At 45.1% G+C, this 12504-nt stretch overlaps 1 protein-coding gene across 1 annotated transcript in view; it reads right to left on the bottom strand.

The window, feature by feature from the left end:
- LOC144935191 (CMP-N-acetylneuraminate-beta-galactosamide-alpha-2,3-sialyltransferase 1-like) overlaps positions 1 to 12504 on the bottom strand; it is a 60053-nt gene that overhangs the window by 16553 nt on the left and 30996 nt on the right. The window contains exon 4 of the mRNA XM_078861671.1: positions 5490 to 5672. Coding sequence (XP_078717797.1) covers positions 5490 to 5672 — 183 coding nt within the window. The remainder of the gene's footprint in view (positions 1 to 5489; positions 5673 to 12504) is intronic.

The raw sequence follows: 12504 nt of genomic DNA, 5'->3' as shown, positions 1-12504 counted from the left end.
TTTGGAGGAGTGGGGCGCCTTTGCAGCCAAACGGGTTGCGACTATCGTCGGGCAGGTTCGATGTGGAGAGGCGAGCTCGTGTCCCCTGCAGCGTGCGCCATGCATGTGCACGGTGTTTCAAAACGATACGCGCTCCCCTGCACTGCGTGCGCGGTGCTTGTGGAGCGTGTGAAAGTGTGCGTGGGTGTGTGCGTGTGTGTGTGTGTGCGTGTGTGGGGAGCGGTGGTGTAGCGGTTAGCGCGCTGCGCTATGAACCTGGCGACCCGGGTTCGATTCCCGCTCACGGCTAACACCAGTGACGATTATCTGAACCGGTCGTGGGCCTCCCCTAGGTCGACTCAGCCTCAAATGAGTAACTGGTGCAGTGTGTAAACATTGCCACTGGGGAGACAAAGGCGGTCGGGCGTGGTGCTGGCCACCCACCCCCTCGTGTACCGTTCCGGCCTTCATAGGTGCTCGCTAACAGCACTTGCCCCTACAGTCTGTTAAGGCTATATGGGGGATCTTTATCTTTGTGGCCTTACGCTGTGCGCAATGTGTTGAGTGGGGGAGCGGCAGTGCAGCGGTTGGCACACTGCGCTACGAACCCGGCGACCCGAGTTCGATTCCCGCCCACGGCCAAACACCGGTGACGATTATTTGAACCGGCCGTGGGTCTCCCCTAGGTCGACTCAGCCTCAACTGAGCACCTGGTGCGGTGTGTAAACATCGCAACTCAGGTGACAAAGGCGGCCAGGCGTGGTGTTGGCCACCCACCCACTCATGTGCTGTGCCGGCCTTCATAGGTGCTCGCTAGCAGCACTTCTCCTAACAGTCTGTAAAGGCTATATGGGACGTCTTTGTGGAGGAATGCAAGGTTAATGAGTCATATGTATTCTAGACCTGTTACAGGTGGTGGCTAAAGTGGCCCCTCAGTCATCCTATTGGGTAACTTTAATGCCTGAGTGGGTACGGCACAGGCATCTGGGCTACAAAAATTGGAAGGCATGAATACATTTGAAGGCCGAAATAATATTGGTAGAAAGTTGCTAAGTTTATGTTAGGCCCATTGGGCTTGTAATCACCAACATGCAGTTCTGGCATCAGCAGCACATCCACACAACACCATGGATGCATGCCAGGTCCAAGCAAGAACATCTGCTGGACTATAAAGTAACAGAAAAGCAAATGTGGGCCCATGTCTGCCACAGCACAGCTGCGTTTTGTGTTTAGTTAGATGTCCTTCCCCCGCACCTCCGATTAGAACGGTGGGCTACGTACGGTGCGAAATAAATTCAACATACATACATCGGAGGTGTAGAAAATTTCAACAGGACCGAAGACTCTGCTTTATTGACTTGATCAAGGCCTATGATACCATCGATAGGCCAGGGCTTTGGGTTATTCTTCACACTGTTGGGGTCCCCGGCGTTCTGCTCCTGTTCACATTGGGGTGCAACAGAAATTTCCTCCGACTCCTGCAACTATTTAACGTCGTCTTTGACCATGTAGTTCGATGACGCTTTTTACATAGCTATACCGGAGGAATTTCCATCTGGTACAGGTACAATGCGAAGTTGATCGATACCCGGGTGCGGTTAAGGGATGGTTTCCCTATTGTTCAACCACGTTATGTGTGATGATGATCTGCTAATCGCTGCTCACACTTAGGAGTTGCAGACTTTACTGCTGAACCCAGAGGGTGCTCACTGTGTGTACGTGTGCTTTTGCTGACTGTGTGTGTGTGTTTGGTGACCAGGGGTGAAACATTTTTTGTGGATGTCTCATATTAAAATAAAAAAATGTAGGGGGAGTCAGGAAACCCAAGACACCCACATTGAATCCACAAGGAATGTGGGTTTACAAAATCCCCACAACAGCTGCCCACTTGCACTGGCACCACTGTAGTGAGATGTTAACTACCTCGCCTGATATACATGAGGTTTGCGTGTCTCTCTACCCGGTGGCCGTGTGGATTTTTATCCGGGTCCTCCAGTTTTTCCCTCAACATTTAGAAACACGTGTTTAGACTATTTGGCTTTAATACATTTACACATGATAAGCCACTTCGTTGAGCTATCATTTGTGGCCAGGTTGCTTCTGAAAATTTGGTATATAGCTCAGTGGGCTTTACTTGGTAAAATAAAAAATAAAATTAAATACTTCTCATGTAAGACGACAACACAAGCCCACAGCTGCCATGGGTGGCCAGTGACAAGTCACGAGTGTTTGAACAGGTACACGACACTTGAACAAATGTCACGAAGATGATACCCTACGTTGTATTGTCCTTGCAAAGTCCTCAGATTCTCCGTAATTTCACAGTCCACAGTTGTTGACCTGCAGATAACTACTACGATTACCACCCAGTGGTTGTGCCAACGTTCAGCCAACAGAATGTGGTTGGAACCGTTGGATCAACTTGGCCCAACATTGGCCCAACTTTCCACGTTTGCTAAGCAATGCTCTACTCCATCTATTTCTAGATTTGAAGCTTTCGTGACTGCAAGGATTCATATTCTTAGGTTTTTTTGGTAAAGTCACGTAGGTAAAAAATTAAAATTAAAATTAATAAAAGTAAAATAAAAATAATATAAAAATCACGACGTTTCGGAGGCAACACAAGCTTCCGTCTTCAGGTGGAACCATCACAGCACGATAGCTGTATCAAGTGAGAGAAATTCCAAGAAAACAGTCCTTGTATATATACTGGTATATATTTTTATTTTATTTTTATTTTACTTTTATTAATTTAATTTTTTAACCTACGTGACTTTACCGGCAAAAATCCATCCAGCACGTGCACACAAACTGATCTCATCACTCCGTCTCCTCGCTGGACATCTTCTGAGGCGCGTTCCATTCCTTTGGTTGCCACTCAGTTATCATTATTATTGACCATGGTCCATCATTCCTTCTAGCGACGTGTCTTTCCCAAGCCAACTTACTTTCCTGCGTGTACGTACGTACGTATGTCGAGCTTCTTTCGCAACGTACGTAGTCAACCGTCCTAAATTGGAGGTGTAGGGTAAGGACAATAAACTAGACAGAAAAAGCAGTTGTAAAAAAAACGAGTTTTCAATTTAGATTTAAAAATGCACAGTTCCAGCGTTTTCCTAATATTTTTGGATGATGTAATTAACTTAATAGTTTGGATGATGTCATGAACTTGAAAGTGTTCTCTGATCCATGTGTTCCTCTTCACGCACGGTGATCAAAGTGACACGGCAGGAGGAAATGGCACTTAGCTAATTAGGGAAACTGTGGCAAAACATGTGCTTGTTCTTTTTAAATGTGGCAGCCAAACAACCACAAACATTTTAAAACTAACGATATGAGCGGGGAAAAGGGTTCGCGTTTGAATACAACATCATTCTCTAAAAGAGAAAAGGGACGACTTCACACTCCATTTTATTGAGGTTCATGCGTTCATGTCCAGTGAGTCACCAATAACTTGGGACGTGTGTCAATCGTGTAAACTGAACTTGCATTGCAAGCGTCTGGGTGCTGAGGAAAGTCAGAGATGCTACGGCGGCACAGACAAGAGGTGGGGACTTTATTGCAGTAGGCAAGACATATGCACTAAACTTATATTGAGGATATAGCGCTCAGGATCACAGTGGAGTCAGGAGGACTTTAGCTCTGACGCATGCATTCATTTGTTCATTTACTCATTCGTTCACTCATCCATTCATTCAAATCAGCTTATGACACAATGGGAACATGCCAGAGATGCTACGGCGGCACAGACAAGAGGTGGGGACTTTATTGTAGTAGGCAGGATACGTGCACTAAACTTATATTGAGGATATAGCGCTCAGGATCACAGTGGAGTCAGGAGGACTTTAGCTCTGACGCATGCATTCATTTGTGCATTTACTCATTCGCTCACTCATCCTTTCATTCATTCAAATCAACTTATGCCACAATGGGAACATGTTTGGAATAGGATGAGGATCCAAATACAGGCTACACAAATAAGGACACAACATGTGACTCCATTTCTCGGTTACGTAAACCGTGAATATTAAGGCACTTATTGTTTAAGAATAATTGGTCCGCTTCTTCTCTTTCGACATCACTGTTGCTTAGCTTTAACTACCTCGTTGGAACGGTATTCTGACTTGCCCTTAAGTGTATGGATTGTATAGATTGTCGTGAGTGAGGTCATGACAGCGAGTGATCAATGTAAATTTGGAATGTTATTCTTAAAGGGCTAGAAAGCTGCAATTTGGCACAATTGCAGTTGAGTCTATGCTTAATAACCAAATTATCAGGCGATATATTTTTCGATATTTGTTCAACTCTGCTCCCTCCCAGGGACCGGGATGGGGGGAATGTCTCGTGTGTTTTTTAAACGAAAGAAAAAAATAAGGTTTGAATCTGGAGTTTTGGAAGTGTGTCGAATTCATTTTCCTTGGAGTTTCTGAAAGAGTGTGATGGTAAAAATTATTCTTGATGAAAACACATGAAAGTCCCAATACCGATTACTAATACCGTTCGAACATTTCTAAAGTATAAACTTTAACTTTGCACAGTGTAGTAGAACTCTTATCCACGGTGACGCGGTTAGCGAATATTTTCGAATTCCATTATCCACGATGTTATCTGTTAAATGTAATGTACTCCACTTATCTACAAACAAAAATAGTAGACAACGAAAGTGCTAGGGGGTTTCGGATGATAGGGGCGTTTTAGTGGGCCCTATCGGTCTAACGGACAAAAGAATGTACACTAAATCGGTCATGGTTAAAATGAGTTCTGCTGCATCGCAAACGAATTGTCTCGATTCTGGTCACCCCGTGGAAGAAAATTACTTTGCGCTACTGTGGCGGTCAAACAAACAAAACAATGCCGGACGAAAATACTCTGTGGTCCCGTGTATTTCTTGCACCACGCTTCTGTTTGGTGTCCCAACAGACCGGTCAGGCCAGAGTGGCTTTTGCCAAAGGCAGTTTTGTACAAAGATAAGCAAACATTCCCACTGGAGTAACAAAATAAAAATCGTGTGACGATTTATGGATTCTTCACTCAATGTGTGTTTTTTTTGCAGCAACATTATAGTCCAGTATCGTATGTGGGTTCATGTTAATACCCACCCAGCGTGTGTTCCTTCAATCCATTTCTATCATAAACTGACGAAAGACTCCACATTTTAAAAAAACAGCCTTCAGCAGACCTCAACACAATAATAATGTATGTATGTTGAACTTTCGCACCGTACGTAGCCAACCGTGCTAATATGACTTAACCACGAACACAACCAGTGGAAATACCCACAAAAACACTCACCTTGGAGGCAAATATTATTCTCAGAATTTCCTTCTGCGTGAAGCCGACGGCGACGATGTGCATTATTCATCGATGGCGCGGTGTGATTGCAGCCGCGCGGAATGCCGTTTCTCACGAGCGCTGTTGCAGAGCACCCCTACGTGTGCCCTGTGCCACGATGTGTACGTTTGCAACCGAGATTTCTCACTGCCGTGCATGCAACGTCGCTTTAGGCTCACCTTGAGACATTGTAGTTGGGCAGCTTGTTGAGCAGCCACAGGAAATCGTTGGACTTGAAGGCCATAAGCACGAGGCCCACTCCGGTGGCGATGTCCTCCTTGAAGCTCTCCGGGTAGACGAAGCGATGCGTCGTGCGTTTCCCCACGTCGCGCTCGAAGCACTGCACCGGCGCGTTGTTCATTCTGAATGCGCGCGTACGCAGACGCACGCGCGCAGACGCACGCGCACGTCATGTGGGCATGTTAAACTCACGATCGCACACTCTAAAATGTGTCTGTCGTACATACGAGCGGATCATCTCATGGACCGCTCCCACCAATTTCAATGACTTGAGGAGTCATCATTTGAAAGATTATGGTATTTGACCTTTGACTCGATAATTTGCATCGATCATTTGGATTATATGACCTGGTGCTGCTTATGGGCTCAGCCATTTACAATAGCCTGGAATGTGGCAGGGCCTCATTAAAAATGAAAGACATACAGAGGCCAGATGTGTACCAGGGCACCATGGGAGGGGTGATCAAATAAAATGTAGCTATCGGACTAATTTCTTACTCTTTAATCTCAACGGGTTTCCAACGCATGGAGTAGAAAACCGGTAAACACAGGACACACATGTACAGCTGTATACCAATGTGTCATGATAGCAGATCCTAGGCAAAAGGACATTGCTGTAACTGAACGGTTGAACCCACTCACACGGTGGCGAGATGTTAAATACCTCGCCTGGTATGCAGGAGGTCGTGTGTTCGATCCCGACCCTCATGCCTGTATATTTACATGTTCTCCCCGTGGTCAGGTGGATTCATCTCCGGATCCTCTGGTTTTTCAATTCACATTTAAAATCAACATCACGCGTTCAGAGTATTTGGCTGCTATTAATTTCCACATGATCAAGCCACTGTTGTTGAGCAACCATTTGTGATCGCCAGGTTGCTTCTGAAAAAAGAGCGATATAGCACAGTGGGCCTTTCCTGCTAAAATAAAAATAAATCGTTTATAGTTTAAACCAAACCCTCGCTTCACTAAAGCCTCGCGAGAGACTTTGTTAATAGCCGTGTGTTTGCTGAAAGTGCTCCTGCAGCAGCTCCCTCCACTCTCTTGAGTGGCAACGCCGGAACGTGTGGCGGCGAGTGACCGCTCTTCATTGCTTTTCGTTGTGTTTTTATCACGTAATGGGCAAGACCTCGGGAGAGGCTCGTCTTCTTATATGCTAAGCCACTTCGTTGAGCTATCATTCGTGATGGCCAGGTCACTTATAAAAAAAAAAGAGCTACATAGCTCACTGGGGAAACTTACCTGGTAAAATAAAAAATTAGTTGGTTTTTTTTCAACAGTGTTTACTGGGAAACATTGAATGAAATCCAAATAGCTCACATGCGCAGCCCACATACGAGGAATGTTGCTGTCTCTACCACTTTGCTACTCTGTCCAAACGAAGCACAACCTTGCACGATAACATTGCGGCAGGGAATCTATGCAGTGCAAGTCCCCTTGTCCTGGCCTACGCGATTCTGAACGTGCGTTAAGCACCTGGCAAGTAACAATGTGCCGGTTCAGCATTCAAGTACATTCTTACACTCAATGAACCACGGGGGTATCAGTCAGTACCACTGGGAGTGAGAACAGCTGCGATATACAACATTTGCTTTAAAAAAAAACTTGCCATGATTGGTGTTTGTTCTATAAACACACTTTGTTTGCATTTTCATAATCTGTAGATTCTTCTTATCAGTTCACCCCCCCCCCCCCAAAGCAATAGTCTGTCAAGCGTACCACAATAATACGCTGCGTTTATATTTATTCTCGTAAACAACTACCAAGATGGCCTTGCTAGCGAACACATTTGTGGCCTAGACGTAAAATGCTTCAATGAAAGTATCGTTAGCATTTGCCACCCTGGACGGTACTGTTAAGACATTATAAACTTTGACAGCTCACGGAAGATGATGCTCAAAAGATGACATCATGTTTCGTCGGAGCATGGCGTGTCCTGTTCTTACGCAAGTGACTGTGCGCAAAGCATAAACGATTTTCATCGGTATACGTTGTACAATTATTCGTGTTCATCTTGGCAACCATGAAGGCATTTTATATGCGTCCAGGACTCTGCCCGACCAGCAATTTCTTGGAAGGGATTTTATTCACAAAGACCCCTCCACCTGATATCCTGAATCGACATTCTGGGTCAAGTGGTGTCCGCGAGCACCCATGAAGGTCGGCACAGCACGTGATGAGGGGGGTGGGTGGCCAGCACCACGCCTAGCCGCCTTTGTCTCTCGGCAGAGGCGACGTTTACACCCCGAGGGTCCCTTTGCCCAGCCATTACAGAGCTTCCCAGACCTCTCCCCAACGTTTCTAACCGCAATTATCCCTCAAGCCAATCCCTTTCCCAACCCCCTCTCCACTCCAACGGGTCTCTAACCAACCCCCAACATTCCCTCGAATTGAGCAACTCTACACTCTCCCAATTAAACTTCCCTCAGGCAATGGGGGAGGAGGAGGTGGTGGTGGTGGTGACCGCCCTCACCTCACCGACACTAGCTCGGGAGAGCATTGGTTTTGTAATCCCGTACGAGTCGCGCAGAGTGACACGCTGCAACCCTTGCACCTCACTGGATCACCTGTTTTCCCGCGTCGTTATCCGCAATTCACAACCAGCGCCACCCGGGTTGTCACGAAAGAAATGCCGCTTTTTGATTGACCGTGTGAATAGAATGTGGCGGCCGCGACAGTTTCTGGCACCTCGTGCGGTGGACAAACTTCTATGACGGGCCCTTAGGATGTTCCTGGAATGATTGTGACCTTTCACGGCAATGTGGTTTGAAATGTCCTCCAGCATTCTTGTGCATCACACTGCTGAGGCTGCAGGGGGTAGGCAGGCAAATAACTCTGATGATAGCGAGACATTTTTTTTTTAAAACAACCCCGCAGCCACTCGAGGGCCGGTCATGCCACTGCTGCGTTGTTGTCGTTGTTGTCGTTCGGAAGAACCTGGAGCGAATAACTCGCGTTACAACGCTCACGGTGTTGCGTTGCCTCTAACCAACAAATCCATTATACTTGTGTATGACACGTGACATTTGTTGTCACTAATAAATCCATTATGCTTGCGTGTAATATTCAATGTTGTATTGTCTCTAACCAATACATCTACTATACTCGTGTATAATGCTTGTATTGCTGAGTTAAATAATAATAGACATACTCTTTGGTTCTTTCGGTAAAGCCACGTAGGTAGAATAAATAATAGATCACGACGTTTCGATCGCAACAACAACAAGCGACCGTCTTCAGGTGATGAAAGACGTACAGAATTTGTTTTTTTTAAGTCTCAGACCCATGTGTCAAAACAACCGTGGGAGCGTACATGAAATAGGCATGACAGAGATCGACCTGTGCGTGTGTGCGTGCTGCTGCTGCTGTGAAGGGGGCAAGGTGCATTTTGTTGCACCTCACCATCACACCACCACGTCGTTTGTTCAACCCTCGCGATGACATGCGACCGGGTGATCGATCTGATGCGGGGGAGGAAGAAGAAAAATTCGGTGTCGATTATGGTGAGGAGAGCAAAGGCACCGTTGACCGATGCTTTTAAGTTCATGAAAAAGAAAAGGTCATGTCGCGATCTTCTTTAATTTCTCAATGACCCTCGTTGGTAGAACAATGAAAGAATTCACGTGAAAATGTATCTTCACACGGTTTGCTGAGGGAAACTCGGTAATATAATTTGTTTTACTAATTTACGAATAGGTAACAAAAGTGGTAGAAGCTACTTTTTTTTACTATTGTCCCAAGATGTTAACGTACATTTCAAGTTTCAAGACATTGATTGCTTAAATTATGTCGACAAAGCTGCGAATATATTATTGATATCGAGAAAAAGCTGAGGATTAACACGTCAGATTGCGACCTATTCAATTTGCAAGATGGTTTAATGTGATCATAGGGAATAATACTTTACATTTTATTTTATAGACTGTATTGGCATTTTGAATAATCAATGCCAAAAGTATATTTGCTTTTACTATACTCTAAAGTGTGAATGTGTTTCATAAATACACTTTTGTGAAATGGTTAGCTAGGTACAACTACACAATGACCACCTTGTATCACACGTGGGTCTACTTTTACATTTGTAAAAGTCATTAAGTTTAGATTTTAATTTGAAATTTGAAGAGTATGCTTTTTCAGAAATTATGTACACGTCTGCCGTTTTAAACTGTCTATAAGATAAATATTCCACTGTGCTTAACTGGTCATCATCATCATCAGCCACGGTCGATCCGCTGCTGGATAAAGGCTTTCCCAAGCTGCTGCCACCTCTCACGATCCTGCAATGTCTAACAATCAGAATATTAATTCTAGATTTGAAGTTTTCGTGACTGCAAGGATTAATACGCTTAGTTTTTTCGGTAAAGTCACGTAGGTAAAAAAATGAAATGAAAATTAATAAAGAATAAAATAAAAAAAATTCCATTCATTGGCTACCACATTCTGATAAGCTCCCCCCCCTCCCCCTTAACTTGTATTTAAGAACTTGCATCTGGAATCCCTGCCTCACTTGATACAGCAAATCTGGCTGTGACGGTCCCACCTGATGACGGAGACTTGTGTTGCCTCCGAAACGTCGTGATTTTTATTATTTTATTTTTTATTAATTTCAATTTCATTTATTTACCTACTTTACTTTACCGAAAAAACTAAGAGTATGAATCAGAATATTATTTATAATTATTTACACCGGAGATTTGCAGCATCCACACCCCGGCACCTGCACGTTCTGCGCAATTTGTTCACAATTATTCAACGTCAGCGTTTACTTCACCAAACACCCTCCCCCCATTAGGAAGTATGCCGACAGGTGAAATACGTCTGAGGGGGGGGGGCGGGGGGCCTCCCGCCGGGGAGATGGAGCGGTGGTGGTGAAAGCAGCGCGAGGTGCTGGGTGCATCGTTTTTCATTGCTGGATCGAGGGGTCGCATCGTTGGCTTGAGGAGGCCTTCATCCAGCAATGGATATACCATGGCTGCTGATGATGATGATTACAGTACTGTAAAAACACGTAGGAGGCTCACTGGTTTGAAAAGGAATGTATTTGTTTTCATATAACGGAAATCCAAGTGACACAAGGCTGCCCTTGTGCAGATGCAGCAAGTATAACAGGTTATTTATTTTACTCTAAAACCCTATCAACCACAGATTCCAGATCGCGTGTATCAAATACTGCACGCGCGGTCTGCAGTGAAACATTTGTTTGGTATTTGCATTAAAAGCATATTCCATGTTTTTTTCCACTTCAAAGCCAAACGGTTATGTACCTTGCACATTGTGCTGTGCCGAACCAAAAGCCATAAACATGTAGCTTCAAACATGTCAACAGGGGCCGTCTTAGGGTGTTTACTTGCAATCAGTACCATGAGGGTTAAGTTTGTAAGCTCTTATTATTGGCACATGGCCTGAACCCTCCTGAACTCCTCTACTCCTCGACGAGTTTTGTAGAAGTACTTTACGTAGAAGTCTCTCTTCTACTCTACGGCCTCAACAAAACCCTCTGCCTCGAAGCTCCTCAATCACCCGATCCTTCCAATGGCTCCCAATCCAATCCCACATCAACAACGAAGATCGCACTCCACCATCTTCTAGAGTCACCACGCCCTCGCCTCGACCTTCCTCTTATCTCGTTTTACACCTCTCGCTCTGTGCTCTAGCAACCGATGCTTTCTGTTGAAGCCCCCGTCAGCATTTGCTCAGCGGGATGTTTCTCTCCATGTTTCTTCTGCTGCTGCTGCTGCTGAAGTCTGGGTTTCCCTCCTAGTGGTCTTTCCTGCTCGACTCTCTGCCCTGCTCAGTTCCTGACTCGAAATCCTCCTCGTCACCACCACCACCACCGCTGCCGCCACGGAATGAAAGAGGTACATAACGCCCCACGTTTGCCTCCCTTTGGCACACAGTGTCAGTACACATGTCAATCAAGTCATCTTTTAGCTTTGTTGAATGCCCCTTCACAAAAGGATCGTCTCAAAGGAGGTTTACGTTAACAGGTGACTGCATCACAGAAAATAAAATCAAGCGGTGAGGATACAAACGCTGTGATGAATGGAAATGAACAAGAAATCAAGCCATATCTATGGGAGACCCTGTTTTGCCAGTATTGAGATGATGATGATAAACAAAGAAGAGGCTTGACCTTTTTTCGGCAAGAATACAGGAGGTGTAAAATTGTTCAAACACCAAATAGACACCTATCACAAGGCATCAAGTCTGCATTAAGCACACATGCTCGTGGCAACGCATGCATGCAAACAAGAATGCTTAGTGCTTAAAACTGATTTGCCTACACCAGAGATAGCGTCCCAATATGGCCTCGTCTCACCAGTGTCAGACCAAACGAAAACCAAAAAGCGAACATCACAATGGCAATGCAAATACCCAGAGGTGTGGACTCGAGTCATGTGACTTGGACTCGAGTCAGACTCGAGTCATGAATTTGATGACTTGCGACTCGACTTGGACTTGCATAACAATGACTTTGTCCCACCTATGAGATGTGGACTCGAGTCATGTGACTTGGACTCGAGTCAGACTCGAGTCATGAATTTGATGACTTGCGACTCGACTTGGACTTGCATAACAATGACTTTGTCCCACCTATGAGATGTGGACTCGAGTCATGTGACTTGGACTCGAGTCAGACTCGAGTCATGAATTTGATGACTTGCGACTCGACTTGGACTTGCATAACAATGACTTTGTCCCACCTCTGAGATGTGGACTCGAGTCATGTGACTTGGACTCGAGTCAGACTCGAGTCATGAATTTGATGACTTGCGACTCGACTTGAACTTGCATAACAATGACTTTGTCCCACCTCTGCAAATACCAAGTATGAAAAGCTCGGTTCGAGCAGTTATATCGATATGACTCTTTTTGCCAGTATCATGTTTCACCACGACCACATGTGGCCAATGCACACGTGGTACTTTGTGATAAGTATCTATTTGGGGTTTG

Source organism: Lampetra fluviatilis, chromosome 12, assembly GCF_964198595.1.
Source record: "Lampetra fluviatilis chromosome 12, kcLamFluv1.1, whole genome shotgun sequence".
Classification (NCBI taxonomy): domain Eukaryota; kingdom Metazoa; phylum Chordata; class Hyperoartia; order Petromyzontiformes; family Petromyzontidae; genus Lampetra; species Lampetra fluviatilis.
This window is presented reverse-complemented; position numbering and strand designations above follow the sequence as displayed.